At 57.0% G+C, this 15810-nt stretch overlaps 1 protein-coding gene across 1 annotated transcript in view; it reads right to left on the bottom strand.

The window, feature by feature from the left end:
* Positions 1-658: 658 nt before the first annotated feature.
* Positions 659-15810, bottom strand: part of BCAS3 (BCAS3 microtubule associated cell migration factor) — a 621209-nt gene continuing 606057 nt past the window's right edge. The window contains exons 25-26 of the mRNA XM_034640661.1: positions 13554-13619; positions 659-1468 (exon numbers count right to left, since the gene is read on the bottom strand). Coding sequence (XP_034496552.1) covers positions 1320-1468; positions 13554-13619 — 215 coding nt within the window. The 3' untranslated portion in view covers positions 659-1319. The remainder of the gene's footprint in view (positions 1469-13553; positions 13620-15810) is intronic.

Raw genomic sequence — 15810 nt, 5'->3', positions numbered from 1 at the left:
CACACCTGGCTCAGTGGGTTTCCTTTAATCCTCCCAGGCCTCTCCCGGTTCTCAGGGAAGAGGGGGAACTGGGGCTGGCATTAGTCTCCTTCCTGCCCAGCACCCCTTTTTGCCTCTCCTGTTCCTGTCTCCTTCCTTTCGCTTCAGGTCCAGAATTGGGAAGGAATGGGGGAACAAAATCAGGAGCCTGTCCGAGGTTCCAGCCAGGATTCACGGGACCTACCTGCGCCTGACCATCCTTCCACCTTCCGAGTTTGAAAAGAGAAGCAATTACAAGGTGCCCGCCCCACAGATAAGGGTAGCGTCTTCATGAGGCTCCCCTTCCCCCAGCAACAACCTACCCCCCTCCCGGCACATGTCAAGGCACTGACTGGCCCTGACTGCTGCAGCCGGGGCGGGCGTGGGGGGCTCCCGGTCTGTGTGGGGTCTCTAGAACTCACTGGCTCTGGTAGCGGGCAACAAGTTTGGAGAATGAATTTAAATCAGGCCCTACCCAAATTGCAGAGCAAACATTCTCCTTCTCCTTCCTACCCCCTCACTGACCCTCCAACCAGTGGCTCATATCGAGGCAGGGGGTGCTGGGAACAGGGACACATGGTCAGGTCCACAGGACTCTGCTCGGTGCTTGGAGAGGACCCTGACCCCAGCAACGCAGGGATGGACACCAATTGTAGCGTGATTTATTGGACAAGACGTGCACTTTTGGACAGGGCCTTAGTAGCCACGGTTTCCTTCACTGGACAGTACAGGACCAGGGTAAAAGGGCTTACAGACAAGAAAGACAAATCCTTCCCATGAGCCAAAGGGGAAAGGAAAGAGGAAGGGGGGGGCTTCTCCTTCCTTCCTCCTTCCCTAATACTCGGCCTCAGTTTACCTCACGCCAGAGGGAGGTTGGCCGAGGGAAACTGGGCAGTGCATCTCATAGCCACGAGTGGGCTGGGGCTGTCCGCTCAGGGTCAAAATGCCCAGCCGGGCCATCCACTCTCTCCCCTTCCAGGCCCCCCCCGTGGGGATGGTTAGAAAATACAAAAGCGGATCCAATGCAGGACATCATGTGCCAACGGAGGAGGGGACAGAGCTTCTGCAGAGTGTCCTTCAGCCACAGCCCCGCGGATGGGGGACAGAGGTCAGAGTGCGCCAAGGTGCTTGGGAGAAGGGGCTCTTCTCCATCCAGGGAGGGTGGGTGGCTGTTGTCACCAAGCTTGGGGAAGGTGGTTGGTGAAAGAGAGCAGAGACTGAAGGGTAGGGCCAAGAGGGGGGCTTCTCCCCCTCCCTCCAGCAGGCGAGTGGGCTGGCCAGTCAGAAGCAGACTGCTGGTACTACGGGAAGCCGGTAGGGAAGAGGCTGAGGGGCTGACTCTCATTGGTGGGCAGCGGAGATCGGTAGCCATCGAAGTTTCTTGGGATGCTGCCGCTGGTAGAACCCGAGCTGTTACTCAGAGTCTCGATGCTTCCCTCTCGCTGTAGTTCTGCAAGACAGAGGAGAGGACCAGGCCTGGTCAGAGTGGGGTCTGGGGGGGTGGGGCACACCCTGGGCCGGGCTGTCTGCCTGGAGGCACCTTCCACGGGGGGGATCCCCACCTGCTCCCCAGAGGGGCCAGGCAGCAGCTCCGGTCACAGGGAGTTCAGCCGAAGGAGGGAGAAGCTCCCTTGGCTGGCAGAGTCCAGTTCAGGCCACAGTCTTTCCCTCATTGTGGGAACCCCGTTAGGCCAGAAGTCTGGCCGCCCCGCTGATTTGTCTGGACCACACTGCCATACATGGGACACGTGCCCACACCTGCACACATACTCACGCTCAGCCAGCATGCTCCCCGATTCCGGAAGTGGCTCCGGTCCTGGATGTACGGGTCAGGCAGGAGAGCGACCAGAACACGGCAACGACCGTAGCTTCCCTGCCTGACCTGTCCCTACCTCTCCTCCCCGGCCCTGCCTGCTCCCCAGAGCCTCTGCCCTGGCTTTGCAACTCACTTGCTCACTCATTCTGACCCATAAAGTTGGCCTGCTGGCCAGGCCACCACTCATCTCTGGCACCTCCTGGAAAGTGTCCTGTTTCCCTGCAGAAGGGAATGCCTGGTTGGAGAGGGGCCTACTCCGACGGAGAGAAGGTCCCTGCTTGCCTGCAGTGCCTCCTTTTTCCCTTTCTTGGCCCCCACATGTCCTGGGGACCCCTCAGAATGTAGAGTTGCCCTGGGAAGCAGGTGGGGAGGCTCCCCCTGCCCCCCCTTCCCTGGCCCTGCCACGGCCATGCTGCCATCTTGGATACAGCAACTGGCTCTATCCCCCTCAACCCCTAATCTCTTGGCCTAAGATGTGTACTGGGGTAGGTGTGTTGGGAATAGACTTCCTTGCATCCTGAATACAAGAAAGAAGGAATGACTTCTTGGCTTTTTGTGAGTGGTTAGTTCCTATCCCCTTTCAAGTCCCTCAGAGCAGGCTCTGAGATGTGGGCACACACATCCCCGGAGAAGACTCTGGGAGCCTACCCCAAGCCAAGATGTGATGATCTGCGATTTCTCCTCCTCCAATGTACGTTTTCCTGGGACTGAGAGGGTCTTGCCTGTCCCCCCTCAGGAGCTCAGGACCTCAGGACCTCAAAGCAGTCACTTGAAACAGCAAAGTGTGCTTGAATGTTATACTTGTCTGGTCTGGCTTGAGACCTTTATCTCCAGCCTGCGTCCACTGCCAGGCCCCCGCCACCATACACATGCAGCACAGCTAGCTTTGATTAGGGAGAATCATGGCCTTCACTCTTGGTCTGGCCATCGGCAGCCAGCCAGGAACTAACCACCTACTCCCACTCCCTAGAGGCCATCCCCAAAGCACAGAAGCTGGCCAGCTGCGGCAGCCACAGAATAGGCTGCGAGAGGCTGTGCTGCCCTCCTTCAGAGCCCACGCCTGGACCCAGGAGTGAGGGGCCCTCAGGCTGCACCAGCCACGTCTGGAACCTCGACACTGGAACCTCCCAGCAGATAGGGGGCATTGGAAGGAGGGGGCTGTGGGCCTCATGATGAGCCCAATCTCCAAGAGGCACTGGCTTCCCTATTGGGCCAGAGACCCTGGGATACATCAAGAGTTACCCAGATGCAGACAGAAAACAAGGCAGGTGGTCACTGCATAAGCTCTGTCTTCCCTGCTCGTTCTCTGGTCTCACCCTGATTTGGGAGTACAGACCCCTGTCCCAAGAGAGGGAGAAGATGGGAAGACAAAGAACAGACCCTGGGATTTCTACATGGAATTGTAAGACTCCAAGAAAACTTCCTTCGTTCCCTTCTTTGCCCACAAGCAAGCCAAGGAGTAGGTGGGGGATCCCGGAGGCCCCCTTTTGATTTCCGAGACCCATGCCCTCATGCACGGCCATCCTGGCACTAGGGGGCGCTGACAGCAGGGCCAGGAGGGCAGGAGAGAGGCGCACAGGCAGGAGCAAGGAAAGCAGGGGCTTCCTCAGGATCTGGACACCAGGCCCAAGCAAGAAAGCCCCAGATGAAGGAGCAGGAAAGGCCACTGGAGTGGGGAAGGCTGGCCCCTTTCCAGAGCTGGGGGACAGGCCCAGAGTTCTTGATGCAGAGTGCCGACACATCCACGCTGCCAAGGAAGCTGAGAGACTGGAGCCCGGGACTAAGCACTGCACCCCCGCTGCCCCTCAGCACAGGCCCAGGGCAACCCCCTCAGCAGCATCAGGGGCCCCACTCCGTGAGTCTGAGTGGACGCACCTCATCCCATCATGTGACAGCACAGGGACAGTTGCCAAAGGAACTTAGGAATTTGCTGCTCTTGGGGGCCAGGTATGGCCTGACTGGCCTGGCTCCTATTTTCCTTTCACCAATCAGGCCTGGGGTAAGATGGGAGTGGGCAGGCTTCTCCCTCCCCCAGCCCCCCAGCCCAGGTGGCCCCACCCTGTAGAATCAATATCCCCCAGGTTCTTCCCTCCTCTCCCATTGCCACTGACAGCTTAGGACTGCGCTTCCCACCTCGATGATTTCAAGAACTCCCTACCAGTCTCCCGACCTCCAGCAGCGCCCCCCTCCAGCCCACCACACCAAACCGCACTGGCTCTTCCGTCTACAACACAAACCTCATCTTGCTTTTCCTCTGCTTCAAAACCTTCATTGCTCGAGTCCTCAGCATCAGGTCTAAAGTCAGCACAACAAAATGGCCTTTCATGACCTGCCCCCTGAGACCCCCACCTCCCTAATGGCACCTGTTACTGGATCTGAAGAACCAAAGTAATGAACTTACAGTTTTGGGATCTCTCCAGGCTGCTTCAGGCCCCCAGGCCTATGCTTATACCATTCCCTTCGACTGAAAAGCCCTTCCCAGGCTCCCCGGGCCCCCAGAACACCTACTCGTCTTCCAAAGGTTAGCACAGGTGTCCACTCCTCTGTGAGCCTGTCCCGTGGCCCCGGCAGCGCTGGCCAGGCCCCCCTGGGCACTGTACTCACTCCTGCCCCGGCCCCTCTAACACTCTGCACCATCTGTTTACGTGTGTGTCCCACCCGGCTGCACAGCCCCTCGGGGGCCGCTTCTGGGCCTTATCTCCGTATCCCTCGTGCCGACCACAGGGCCTGGAAAATAGCTGGTGCTCAAAAGATATTTCCTGAGTGAATGATGTGGTAAGGAGAGGCGGGAGCTGCTTCTTCAGTGCAGACTATTAGTAAGAGAACCAGGGGCCTGGCTGAACCCGGGCACTTTTCTATATGCCTTCTGTCAACCCCCTTTTCTCTTCTCACTGAGACAGAACAATGAGTGTGTGCAAAAGAGGAAGTGGAGGAGGGGTGCACACAGGTTCCCCCCCTTCAAGTCACCCCGGCCGCCCAGCCCTAGGAGCAAGCGGCAAATGGAAACGTGTGGCCTTACCTTCCTCCATCCCGAACACCTGCTTTGTTACTGTTGGGTTGCTCACGGACGCTGGGCTGTTGGCATTGTTTTTTTTTTCCTTTTTTTTTCCCTTTTGAAAAGAAAAGCATTGAGGAATCTTTTTGGAAAAGATATGGACAACGATTGAGAAGTACACTGATCTCTGCAAGCAGGTGGAGAGGTAGTAAGGAGGTGTGGGGTGTCACGCTGGGAGGAGGGCAGGCTGGCGGCGAAATTCTGCAGTCAAGGATGGTGACATGCATGTGTAGGGGGGTGGGGGCCAACTCGTCCGGAGTGTTCCAGAGATGGAACTGTGGCGATGGAGCTGAGAGCCCCTCCGGCGTGGGGGTGGGGAGACAGAAGCTGCACTCGGAGCAGGAGGGCAGCTGCGGGAACGGGAGAGAAGGGTGCTGGCAGGCACCCCATGCGGGCAGGCTGCTAGGAGAGGGAGAGGAGACAGTGGCAGGCTGCAAGGTTTGGGGGGACACCCCAGACCTTTGGACTCAGGGGCCCAGCTTCTGGGCTGCTGCCCTTCTCCCCCATTCCTGAGCCCCCAGGTCTGGGCAGCTCTCCTACAGCCGAGGTGGGCTTGTGGGGAGAGTCCAGACCTGGGGGCTCTGTGCAGGGGTGGCTGGGAAAACACACCCCGCGGCCTCTCTACTTGGAAGAATGCAGATTCTAAAAGAGGTTGCCCCCCAGGCCTCAAAGCACGGTAAGGGATGAGGCGTAGTCCCAGCCAAGGGCTGGGCTCAGAGAGAAGATAACTTATTGTGCCTCACGTCCTCCAGTGATTCTGCACCTGGGAGTCGGGTGCTCGTCCCCACCTCTTGCAGACAGCAAAACCGAGGAAGAGTAGGAAGCCACCGGCACTGGGTATGCAGTCCCCTGGAGAGGGAACTGGGGCGGGTGCAGGCCCCGGGATGGAGACGTTGGCCACTCCAGGCATCGCTGACTGGCCCCCAGTGCTCCCTGCTGGCTGTGTCCACCCATTCCCGACTGCTTCTCATTGGGAAAGGGGCCTGCTCCCCACAGATGCCCCGCGATGCCATGGCCAGGGTGGGCAAGCCACGGGTAGGGTGACAACTACAAGGGAGGCGCCGAGGCTCTCATGAGTGAAGGAAAGAGAATGCTCAATCCTCAGGTTGGCCCCACTCCCCATGGAGTCTGGCAATATTTAAAGGTGTCAGAGGGGGCAGGGAGGTGGCTGCCCTTGTTAGGGAGAAGCAGCTCCGGCTTGTAGGCGAAGGGAGAAGTCACGGTTAAGTCTATGCGGGGAGGCGGGAGCATGGCTGGCTGCAACGCGGCCCCACCCGGGCTGGGCTGTGCAGATTGAGGGGGTCTCCCTGCGGGAGTTCACTCCCTCACCCCACAGCTGGATACTGCAGCCCTTCTGCAAAGGCAGGGGCAGCGGAGACTGGCTCCTGGGAGCTATGGGCAGGGATGCACCGGAAGTGGGGGGGAGAGGACGAGGCAGAGATGGCATCTGGGCGCTGGGCACGAGGACACCCGCTCTGTGGCCTTTGCCTCTCGAGTGCTGGTCCCCAAGCCTGCTTCACCCTTGAGGTTTTCCCTGGGGTTGTCCTCTCCCCTGGATACAGCCCCTTCCCTCCCTTAAGGCTGCCCCACACTGGCAAGACAGAGACTTCTAGGGACAGACTGGATGGACGCCCCTTTTCACTCATGAGTCACTTTACTAAGTGCCATGGTCTTGGCTCCCCCCATTCCCTAGGAAACGCTGGGGACACAGGTACTAGGTGAACCTTGGAGAGAGCGGGGAAAGCCCAGGTGGGCAGGGGACCGCAGTAGGAGGTCAAGAGTGAAGTCCTACTTTGGGCTTGAGCATCTCCAGGCCTCTTCCAGGCCAGATGGCAGTGGGGCAGCCAGCTAATCAGAGACCCCGAGGGAAGCCCCTTTGGCTTCTGGGGGGTGGGGAGGCCATCATGGAGAGCCCAAGGCTCAGGACTCAGAGGGAGGCCTGTTTCTGGGATCCAGCGGGGTCAGTGAAGGCAGTGCTGTGAGTGTGATTGAGAAGAGGGTGCCTGGGACGGTGGTTCAGCCTCCAGGCAGCCCTGGCACCTCCTCCACCGCCAAAGCAGCATCTACCGGCGGCCCCTCTGCGTGCTCAGCAGTCAGCCCCATTCTGTGCACTTAGAGCCTCACGATGCTGCTCATTAAAGGAATTAGGAGAGCGCCTTTATGGGGCCCTGGCTGCAGCCACACACCCCAGCCCTAAACTAGCCACCCAAGCGGCTGGGGGGAGCAGGATTAGACCCCAGGGCAGAGTCTTAACCCTGCACCCACAGCCCTCTTCTGGCAGTGGGAAGGAAGAATGCTCCCTGCCCCCATCGCCACCCCCACCCCCATGCCAAGGCCTCAAGGGCCTGAGAAGAGGAGAGGGGCAGTGTCTGTCCAGAGTGAGAGCACAGGCTCCAGCCTGCTGCCACCTGGAAGACTCCGGGCAAGTTAGTCAACATCTCCTGTGCCTCAGTTTCCTGTGCACGAGGATAACAATGTTTGCTTCCTAGTGTGGTTGTAGGAATTAAATTAAATAATGTAATGCATGTGGAGCGCATCACAAAGTGCTCAAAACTTCCAGCCAGCAAATGGGAGCTGCTACTGTTGGTGCAGTTGTGTTAGTGATTGTGACCACCCACAGCGTCCTCCGGGTCCCTCTCTGGCTTCCTTCTCCAGCAGGTGCCTTTGCCAAACAGGCCCCTATCAGCTCGCCTGCCACGGGAGCTTGGGAAGGGTTCTCTCTTTTTAATCAAGAAATGGCCCCGCTGAGGAAGATGGCAGATATGTGTTTACAGCTTTTCATTTCCCTCCTTGCCTCTTTGTAAATACCTTTTTCCAAGCTGGAAAATAAATTTCCAACCCTGTTGACATGCATTGATTTTTCCCTCCTGCATCTACCTTCCCCATCAGCAGGGCCTGTGGTGAAGCCCCTTGCCTGGGTTGGGCTCAGTGGTACCCCAGGGGAGTGGGTGGCCCCAGAACACAAAGCAGCCAGCCAAACTGCCCCATCCTGCCCACTGCCTGGCTCAGTAGACGTTTGCAAACAGAAATAGTTCCCATCCCCTTTTCGGCTGGGGAGGGAGGTTGGGGTGGGCAGGGGTGGGGGTGGCCTCTGACTAGGAGGTGAGAGATTTTCCGAACTTCTTTGGGTGGGATACGCGGAGAGGAGACCAGGGGATCATGGGACTGCTGCCAAGTTCAGCAGATGGATCCAACTGGGGTCTGCCCCCAAGCAATCCACTTGGTCAGAGAGGGCCCTAATGGGCCCTGCTGGCTGGGACCAACCAAGCAAACTGGGGCTGAGAGAGAAGGGTGAAGCAGGTGGGGGCTTGAACGCGTCCTGTGGGGCTGAGCAGGACCGTCAACCTCCTAATGCTGGGATCCCGAGAGACGGCCCAGATGCCCACCAGGAGGCTGCTTGCCTTACACCAGTCCTAGGCCTGGAAACTACTGCTCACTCTAGAGTGAGGCAGAGACACAGATGGAGGTGGCTAAAAATGTTTCCAGAAACCCGACAGCCTGGTCAGAGACCACACTCTGGGTTGGAGCCAGCCTCAACACTGGCAATTTTTAGGACACAAGGGCAGCAGGTAAAGGAGGTGGCCTAGGGGGAGGCCTTGCTTTTCTTCACACTCAGAAATGCCCACCTTGGAGGCCGCCTGCCTCCCCGACACCTTTCTTCCTCCCGCCCCGCTCCCACCCCTCCCTGCACTGTCGGGCTCTCTCCTGCTCAGGCGACCCCACAGGCTGCAGGGCTGGCAGAGATGCTAACAGACCAGCATGGAGGTCTTGGGAGGATGGGCCGGGGGAGGCAGAAGGATCGCCCTCCCCTTCCAGCAGGGCTTTTGTTCCCTTCCCAGCATGCTTGTGGAAGGAAGGAGGGCAGCTTCTTGAAGCTGAGGGGCCAAGGATGAAATGGCTCCTTCACATCCACATAATAGGAATCCTGGTTTGGGCTGATGGAATCTGGGCGTAGAGGAGAAACAGGACTAATTCTGGCCTGCTTATCTCCAGACCTCGCACCCACGGCTGAGTGCAGAGCCCTGGCCCACTGGTGACCTGACCGCACACAGCCTGTGGGCAGACACGCACCCTCCTTCCTGCCTGGAGTCCCTCTTCACCCACAGGACTCTCACAACTGTGCATTCTCTCCCCCTTGACCAGCTCTCATTCCTGACCCCCGCAGGTACCGAGGCCCAGAATGTCACAGAATGAGGCCAGGACCACATGGTCTGCCCTGCCCCCCACCCTTCCCTCATCTCCAAACAATGCGGGGAAATATCCGGTGCTCTTGGCTCAGGAGACCAGGAACTGCTTCCCTTGGCCACTGGGGCCATGCACAGCCTAATAACCTGAGGGTTTAGGGGGAAACTCGAGGCCTAGAGAAGACCTCAGGTCCTCCCAGGCATCCACTGGCTCCTGGAAGATGAAAGTTGTGACCAGTTGTGGAAAGTTGTAGAAAGGATGACGGTCAAGGAGACTGGCAAGCAGACAGATTCCACCCAGGAAAACCGGGAAAAAGGCTCGTCATCTTTCTTCCCCACCACCCCTTCCCTCCAGTAGCCGAAGAGGAACCCTACTCACAACAGCAGGCCAGTGTGGCATTAATGTCATGAGGTAGAGGCACAGAGGTAGCTAGACCCCCAAAGTCCTGGTGGGGCCAGTAGGGACAGGGGTGTGGCCGGAGCTGAGCATGCTGGAATGTTGGGGAAGGGAGAGGGGGAGGAAGGCCTGAGGAATGAGGACGACTCGGGAGGGAGGGTCCATGTTCAGAAGACCAGACTCTCACTACATCCTGCACGCCCCCTCCATTGGAGCTGGCTGGGTGTGTGTGTTGGGGGAGTGGGGGGCGGAGCATCTGAGTTCAAACAGAGAAAGCAGCTCATGGCCCAGCCCCAGATTCCTTCACAGCCTTTGAACAGCTGATGAGCAATGGCGGAGGTGGGGGTATTAGCTGGAGGGTATGCTGGCCTGGCTGGGGGCGAGAGCTTTTCCCCAGGTCGCCCCATATAACAACCATAATAAGGCATCAATCCCAGGTAGGGAAAGACTTGAACCAGAAATGCTGCCACACTCCACTCCCAGGAAATCCATGTAACCTAAGCCAAGTGTTGGCTTCAAAACAGAAGAGAGCAGGACCCCCCACCGGACCGCCTCGACCAGTACCCCGTGTGCAGTGACCCTCAGTACCACTGTACTGCTCTCACTTTACATCTTGACCTGTCACAACCTATTAGACACGGGGACAGCAAAGGCTGAGCGGACCTGGCTCCTGTTTCCCTGGTTTTGAGGTATTTGACAAATCTGGCTGAAGCCAAGCTTCGGGAACAGCCCTGCGCTGAAACTCCCTGCGGATGGCAGCAAGGAAGGGTCCTGTGGCGGGATGCTGAGGGGTCTGCCACAGACAGACGTGCTGAATGACCTGCACAGGTCACTCCGCCTCTCCTCCGCTTCGGCGTCGGTCAGCGGGGGGCGGGGGGGGCGGACGCCTCTGGCAACCTCTGGGCTGCGTGAGCCTCAAAAGAGAAAAGGATGTGATGGGGCTTTCAGAAGCAGAACACGTGCCAAACACGCGGAATGTCCCGATGAGGAGATCGGCGTTGCCACCTCTGGTGTTTCAGCAGGCTGAGGCCCCCAGGGGAGCGCTCCTCAGGCAGGAGGGCCTGACGGGCCCTTCTAGCTCCGGGTCACAGCACGACGCTGGGGGCCGAGTCTCAGCAGACACCATCCGAGACAGATGCAGGGGCTGGGCGGTTGGGGGATGCGTCTTTGGTAGAGGATGGCCAGCCAGGTGCTGTGGCATGAGCTCTGTGCGTGTGGGGAGGACGTGGTGGCTAACGAAGACCCCACAAACATCAGCGTGGCTACGAGGAGGACACGGGTCTTGGAAAGTCTCCCGTGGAAATGGTGCTTGGCAGCTAGCCTGGACCCGTCTAGCTCCTCCAGCCCAGCCTTGAGGCTCAGGAGACCCCACCGAGCTCCCAGGCAGGGTCCTTCCGAGCTGCCCTCCAGGGCTGAGAGACAGCACAGGGGTCTGCAGACCACAGGAGAGATGCAGCTCCTTGAACCTTGCTGGCCTGACGGGCCAGAGCCACATCTGGTTCTCATTCAAATGTCCAAACATAATTAAATTCTCTATGATGCAGCGGAAGAGTTTGGTAAGATGTGGCTTTCCCCCCTTTCCATCAAGGTTAAGAAATCAGTCTCTCATTCCACCGGCCGGCTGACTCCTTCTTCTCCCTGCCCCTGGTCTGTCCCATTCTAGAAAGCAGAGGCCTGTGCTCTGATCTGATTTCTCAAGCTGATGGGGCTGGGGCCAGTGTGGGCTACACGGAGCCCCTTTCCCCCACTGTCCCACTTACCCACCTGAGAGGATTAACAGCTGAGGCCAAAGCAGCAGGCTGGCGACTGAGCACGTCAGTGTACTGTGGGTTGGGGTGGGGGGAGGCGAGCCGCCACGAGAAGGCAGCTGTCGTACCCAGGCTGTGCCGTGACACACCAGTGTCCTCTCACTGACTAGATGCAAGGACCCCCTCTCCGTAGGTCCTCACAATGGGAAGCCCTCGAGAGTCTCCAGAGTCTCTGGCCTGGCCCTCCGGTCCCTCTGTGGGAAAGGGAGCTTCCCACGGACAGGGCGGGGTAAGGCAATCCCGCCTGCACCTCTCACCCTGTAGCCTAGGGACTCCTGCAAGATACTCAGTATCTCCTGCAAGGCGGCACCGTGGCCCCGGCCCGCCTCCACATACAAAGGAGGGAGGCAGAGGGAGTGTTGGAGAAGGCCAAGAGCAGCGCTGAGCCCTCTCGAAGAATCCCTGGGACCTCCATGTCTCACAGGATTGCTGGTTGTTTCTGGCCTGTCAAGGCTCTGAACAGGCTAACAGGATAACACCCTCGGAGATGGAGGGCGGCCTTCTCAACAGAAAGGACACCCCCTAACTGGAGGCTTCCCTGCCTCTCCTCAGCTGCCTGTCCAGGACTGCCCCGAATTCAAGCAGAATATCCCCCAGATGGGCAGCTTTTTCTAGCATCCCTTCCCGACCGAGTATCTTCTGTTTATGGCCTTTTTAAAAAAAAATCTTAGGGATTTATGACTTTCATGGTAATGGGTTCCATTCTACTTCCTCTGTGCTATTTTTCTAATCTTTGTGGTACAGGCTTTACAGGAGTTTCTTAATAAGTCAGGATATTTTTCCTTTTGAAACAAGCTGTCCTGCAAGTTCATGACTTACAGTGAGTGTGGATGCTTCCCAGAGACAAACAGGGGCTGGGAAGGGGACAGCCCGGTGCAGTGGGGGAGAATCTTCCAGATCAAATAGAACTATGGGGAAGTCCCTTTAAGACCCTTGGCCAACTCTTGTGCTAGGGCCCTCCCGATGATGTTCACCAACATCCCTATCAGAGAACTAGGACCACTTTCAGGTACACGTGGTGTTTCCACGCCAAAGAATGCTCGACGCTCACCCTGGGGACAGGTGCGTGCATGCAGGTACACGCGTACGCACACACACACACACACACACACAAGTTGGTGTGAACCAAACAATCCCAACGTTGCTGACCTGGCTCTAAATAGGAATCATTCTGTGTATCTTTTTCAAATGGTAAACTTTTGTTTAGTAACAAATTTAATTAGCTTCTTGGTGGCCTCGGTGCCAAGGCCACGTGTCTGGTGCCTTCCTGTGAAGAAGGCTTTAAGGAAACTTAAGCCGGTTCTTAGCCCATGTGCCCAAGGTTAAGCCTAGCAAAGAGAATGGCGGTGGGGCCGAGGTGCCCATCGCCCCCGCTGGCGTCGCAGCCTGTGCTCCGGAGCCCACGCTCCCCGGCGGGGAGAGCAGCACAAGTCTCAATTAGCGGCTATGGTGCCGCCTGTCCGGGGGAAACGCGGAGCGGATGCCGCCTCTGCTTTGTGCTCTGGTCACAGACTGGCTGCTGGAGCCGGGGTTCTAGTCATTATTCAATTCAGCCAGCTCAGACGAGCCTTTCCATTCGCTCCTCCAGGAGGAATAACAAATCTAGAAACGCAATTCCACTTTGGTGTATCAAGATATTGAATCGCCTGGCGAGGGGAAGTGCGTTTGTTCTGCCAGCCCTCCCGTGGGCAGGAAGGGGTTAACCAAATGTTTATCACAAGGCTGGCTTCAGAGTTGAAAGTAATGTGATCAGTAATGAATTTTGTGTTACATTAGGTTGTATAAATGGACAGACAAGCGCAGACAACAAGTGGCCAGGAGTCGGGGCTAATCTAATGATGTAAAAATAGAGACAGCACCAATTATACTAGGGGCCAGCTCCAGGCTCCTGCAGGGACTGCAAATGAATAGGTACAAATCAAATTACTCACTAATAGACGCACTACAAGAGGGGCAGTCAATGGTAAATGCATTAGAGCCTAGTGACCTCTCTGCTCTGCACAGCAGAATCCGAAAATTTGACTTCCATCTTAAAAGTGGGGGGCAGGGAGCGAGGTTCTCAAAGAAACTCTTGTTGGGTGAAGAACAGCAACTACAACCCACCCCAAACCAGCCCGTTGCCAGAAGGTACCTCCTGTCTGTGCTGACCTCTTGCCCTCATTTCAGTGCCTCCCGAGAGCCCGAGCACCGGGACGGTAAGGGAGCAACTTCTTGAGGGACAAACAGAGCAGTGGGACGAAGCCTTGCACGTAGGCAAAGACGGGAGGTTACATACCAACATACTTCACAGCCACGTGTCTCTCAGGGGTGGTGTTTTTTACTGCTACGTCAAGGGCTGTGTCTGTATCGAAAATAGAATATTTCTTTAAAGAGGATCACAACATGGACCTTTAACAGAGCAGCAAGCGCTGACACCAAAGCGAGTAGGTACCAAGATGCGGTTGGGCCACGGAGAGCTCGGCAGGGGGGGTGTTCCCGGTCTGTTCCACGGCGCAGCACCTCCGAGATTTCACATGACGCCCACTAGCCTCGACTGCTGTCCTCCTTCCCTCCGTTCCTCCCGCCCTGTGCTGCCTGCTGAGTGCCTAGGTCCATGGATCATGGAGACGTGCTCAGAGGCAGGAACCCTACACTCACATTTAGCTCTCCGTGGCTTGGGGAGGAACACAGCGTGAAACCAAAGCATCTCCAAGCCGTCCGAGGACCCAGCCGGGCCCAGATGGAAACAGGACCCTTCTGGGCTTAGTCCACACTCCCCCCACCCGCCTCTAAGGCCAGCACTATCGCACCCATCAAAGCTGAGATGGTGTGCTGGTCCCGGCCAACTGGAGCCCAGAGGTGATGGGAACACGCCAGCAGAATGAGCACAGGAAGGGCACAGAGTGGAAAAAGTCACCCGACACAAACGAAGCAAATGATGTTGATCTTGCCCAAACTTAATTAAGCACACGGAGGGGTGGGAGAGCACGCTCTCAAGCTACACTAAATAATACGTGGGGGGAGTTGGGGGAGGTCTGTGAAGCCTGGTGCTGGGGGATTCTGCCAGCAAATTAAAAAATTTATGCTTATGCCGTGGGCCTGCAGGTGCCTGGGGGCAGGGGTGGGGTTCAAAGAGAAGCGGGCAGGAAGAAATCACCAGACGTCAGCGGTTAGGTGGCTGATTCTGGTACAGGTACTTGGAAATGCCTCCTTCCGTTACGTTCAGTCACACTGGCACGGCTTGGCCTTTTCGGTATAGTGAGGATCTGGATTCCTGAAGGGTCAGAGGGTCATCTCTAACTTGGCATTTCCTGTGTGTAAGTGTGTCTCTCCTCTATTACCAGCCATCAAATCTAGGGGCTGGTCCGTCCTCTGCAAACCATTTCTGAGGAAGCAGAGGCAGGCGCAGAGGGGAAGATGGGTATTTAACCATCCATGACTGTGTTCAACTTTGTTCAGATCTCACACCTCACAGAAAGGTCAACGGTTAAAGCTGAATTCTTTGGCAGAGGAGGAAGAACAGAGAGAAATACTCCCTCCTGTTAACCATTTACCTATGTTAATGTCTCTGGAGGAGGGCCCTGCCTGGGGGTCCAACTGCCCTTCCCCACCCTCTTGATCAAGCTAGTTCCTTTTCCACAGGAACTCCCGCCTCCATCTTGGGGCAATACCCGGAAAGGGGGTTCTGAAGGTTCCCCAATGAAGTCACACTGGCACTTCCTCCTTGTTGACAGGGATCCGTGTGCTTTGGTTAAAAATTTCAAAGTAGACTGGGCAACTGAAAAATGTGCAGAGGACCTTCTCAGCCCCAAGCTCCCATTATAGCTCTGCCTCTGCCGGGGGCTTCTAGCAGCCTTGGGAGAGGGAGAGGGAGAGAAAGAGAGAGGAGAGGGAGTGGGAGGCACGGAGAAGGGGAAGAGTGGGGATGAGAGAGACAGAGAGAGGGGGAGACAGAGAGAGGGAGAAGTGGGGGAAGGCAGAGGGAGAGAGAGAGAGACAGACAGAGAGAAATGGTCTACCTAGAATTGGATTTGACAACTGGCCAGAAACTAACAAGTGTGTCCTGAACACGGTAATTTTTCCCATTGCTCTGGCTGGCTTTCATTAACCTCTCAGGAGTTACAAAAACCCATGCAGTCATTCAACAAACATTAACTGGGGCTCAGCTTGGCTCTTGTCCCAGGGCCGAAGTATGGTGGTTGGAGGCAACAAAGAGGAATCAGACTCTGTCCAAGGCACCAGAATCAGGTTAAGACATGCAGTATGGGCAGTGTGGCTGAGGGAGGGGCTGAAGGGACCACCAGGGCCGAGCCTCCCTGCCATGGCACGTAGAAGGGAATCAGGCACTGTTGGGTAAAGGAAAAGGCAACAGACACGACTTGTCTGGGGCCAAGTGTCCAATGAGCAGGTGGTTCAGAAGTTCAGAGAGAGAAAGGGCATTTGGCTGCATGGTCAGGGAGGGCTTCACAGAGCAGGTGAGATCAGAACTTGGTCTAAAAAAGTGACTGGGCAGAGAGGGAGGGTGGACGGGACTCTAACAGAACCAGGTGAGC

Source organism: Ailuropoda melanoleuca, chromosome 13 (genome assembly GCF_002007445.2).
Source record: "Ailuropoda melanoleuca isolate Jingjing chromosome 13, ASM200744v2, whole genome shotgun sequence".
Taxonomy (NCBI): domain Eukaryota; kingdom Metazoa; phylum Chordata; class Mammalia; order Carnivora; family Ursidae; genus Ailuropoda; species Ailuropoda melanoleuca.
The sequence above is the reverse complement of the archived record's forward strand: the minus strand, read 5'-3'. Positions and strand labels throughout refer to the sequence as shown.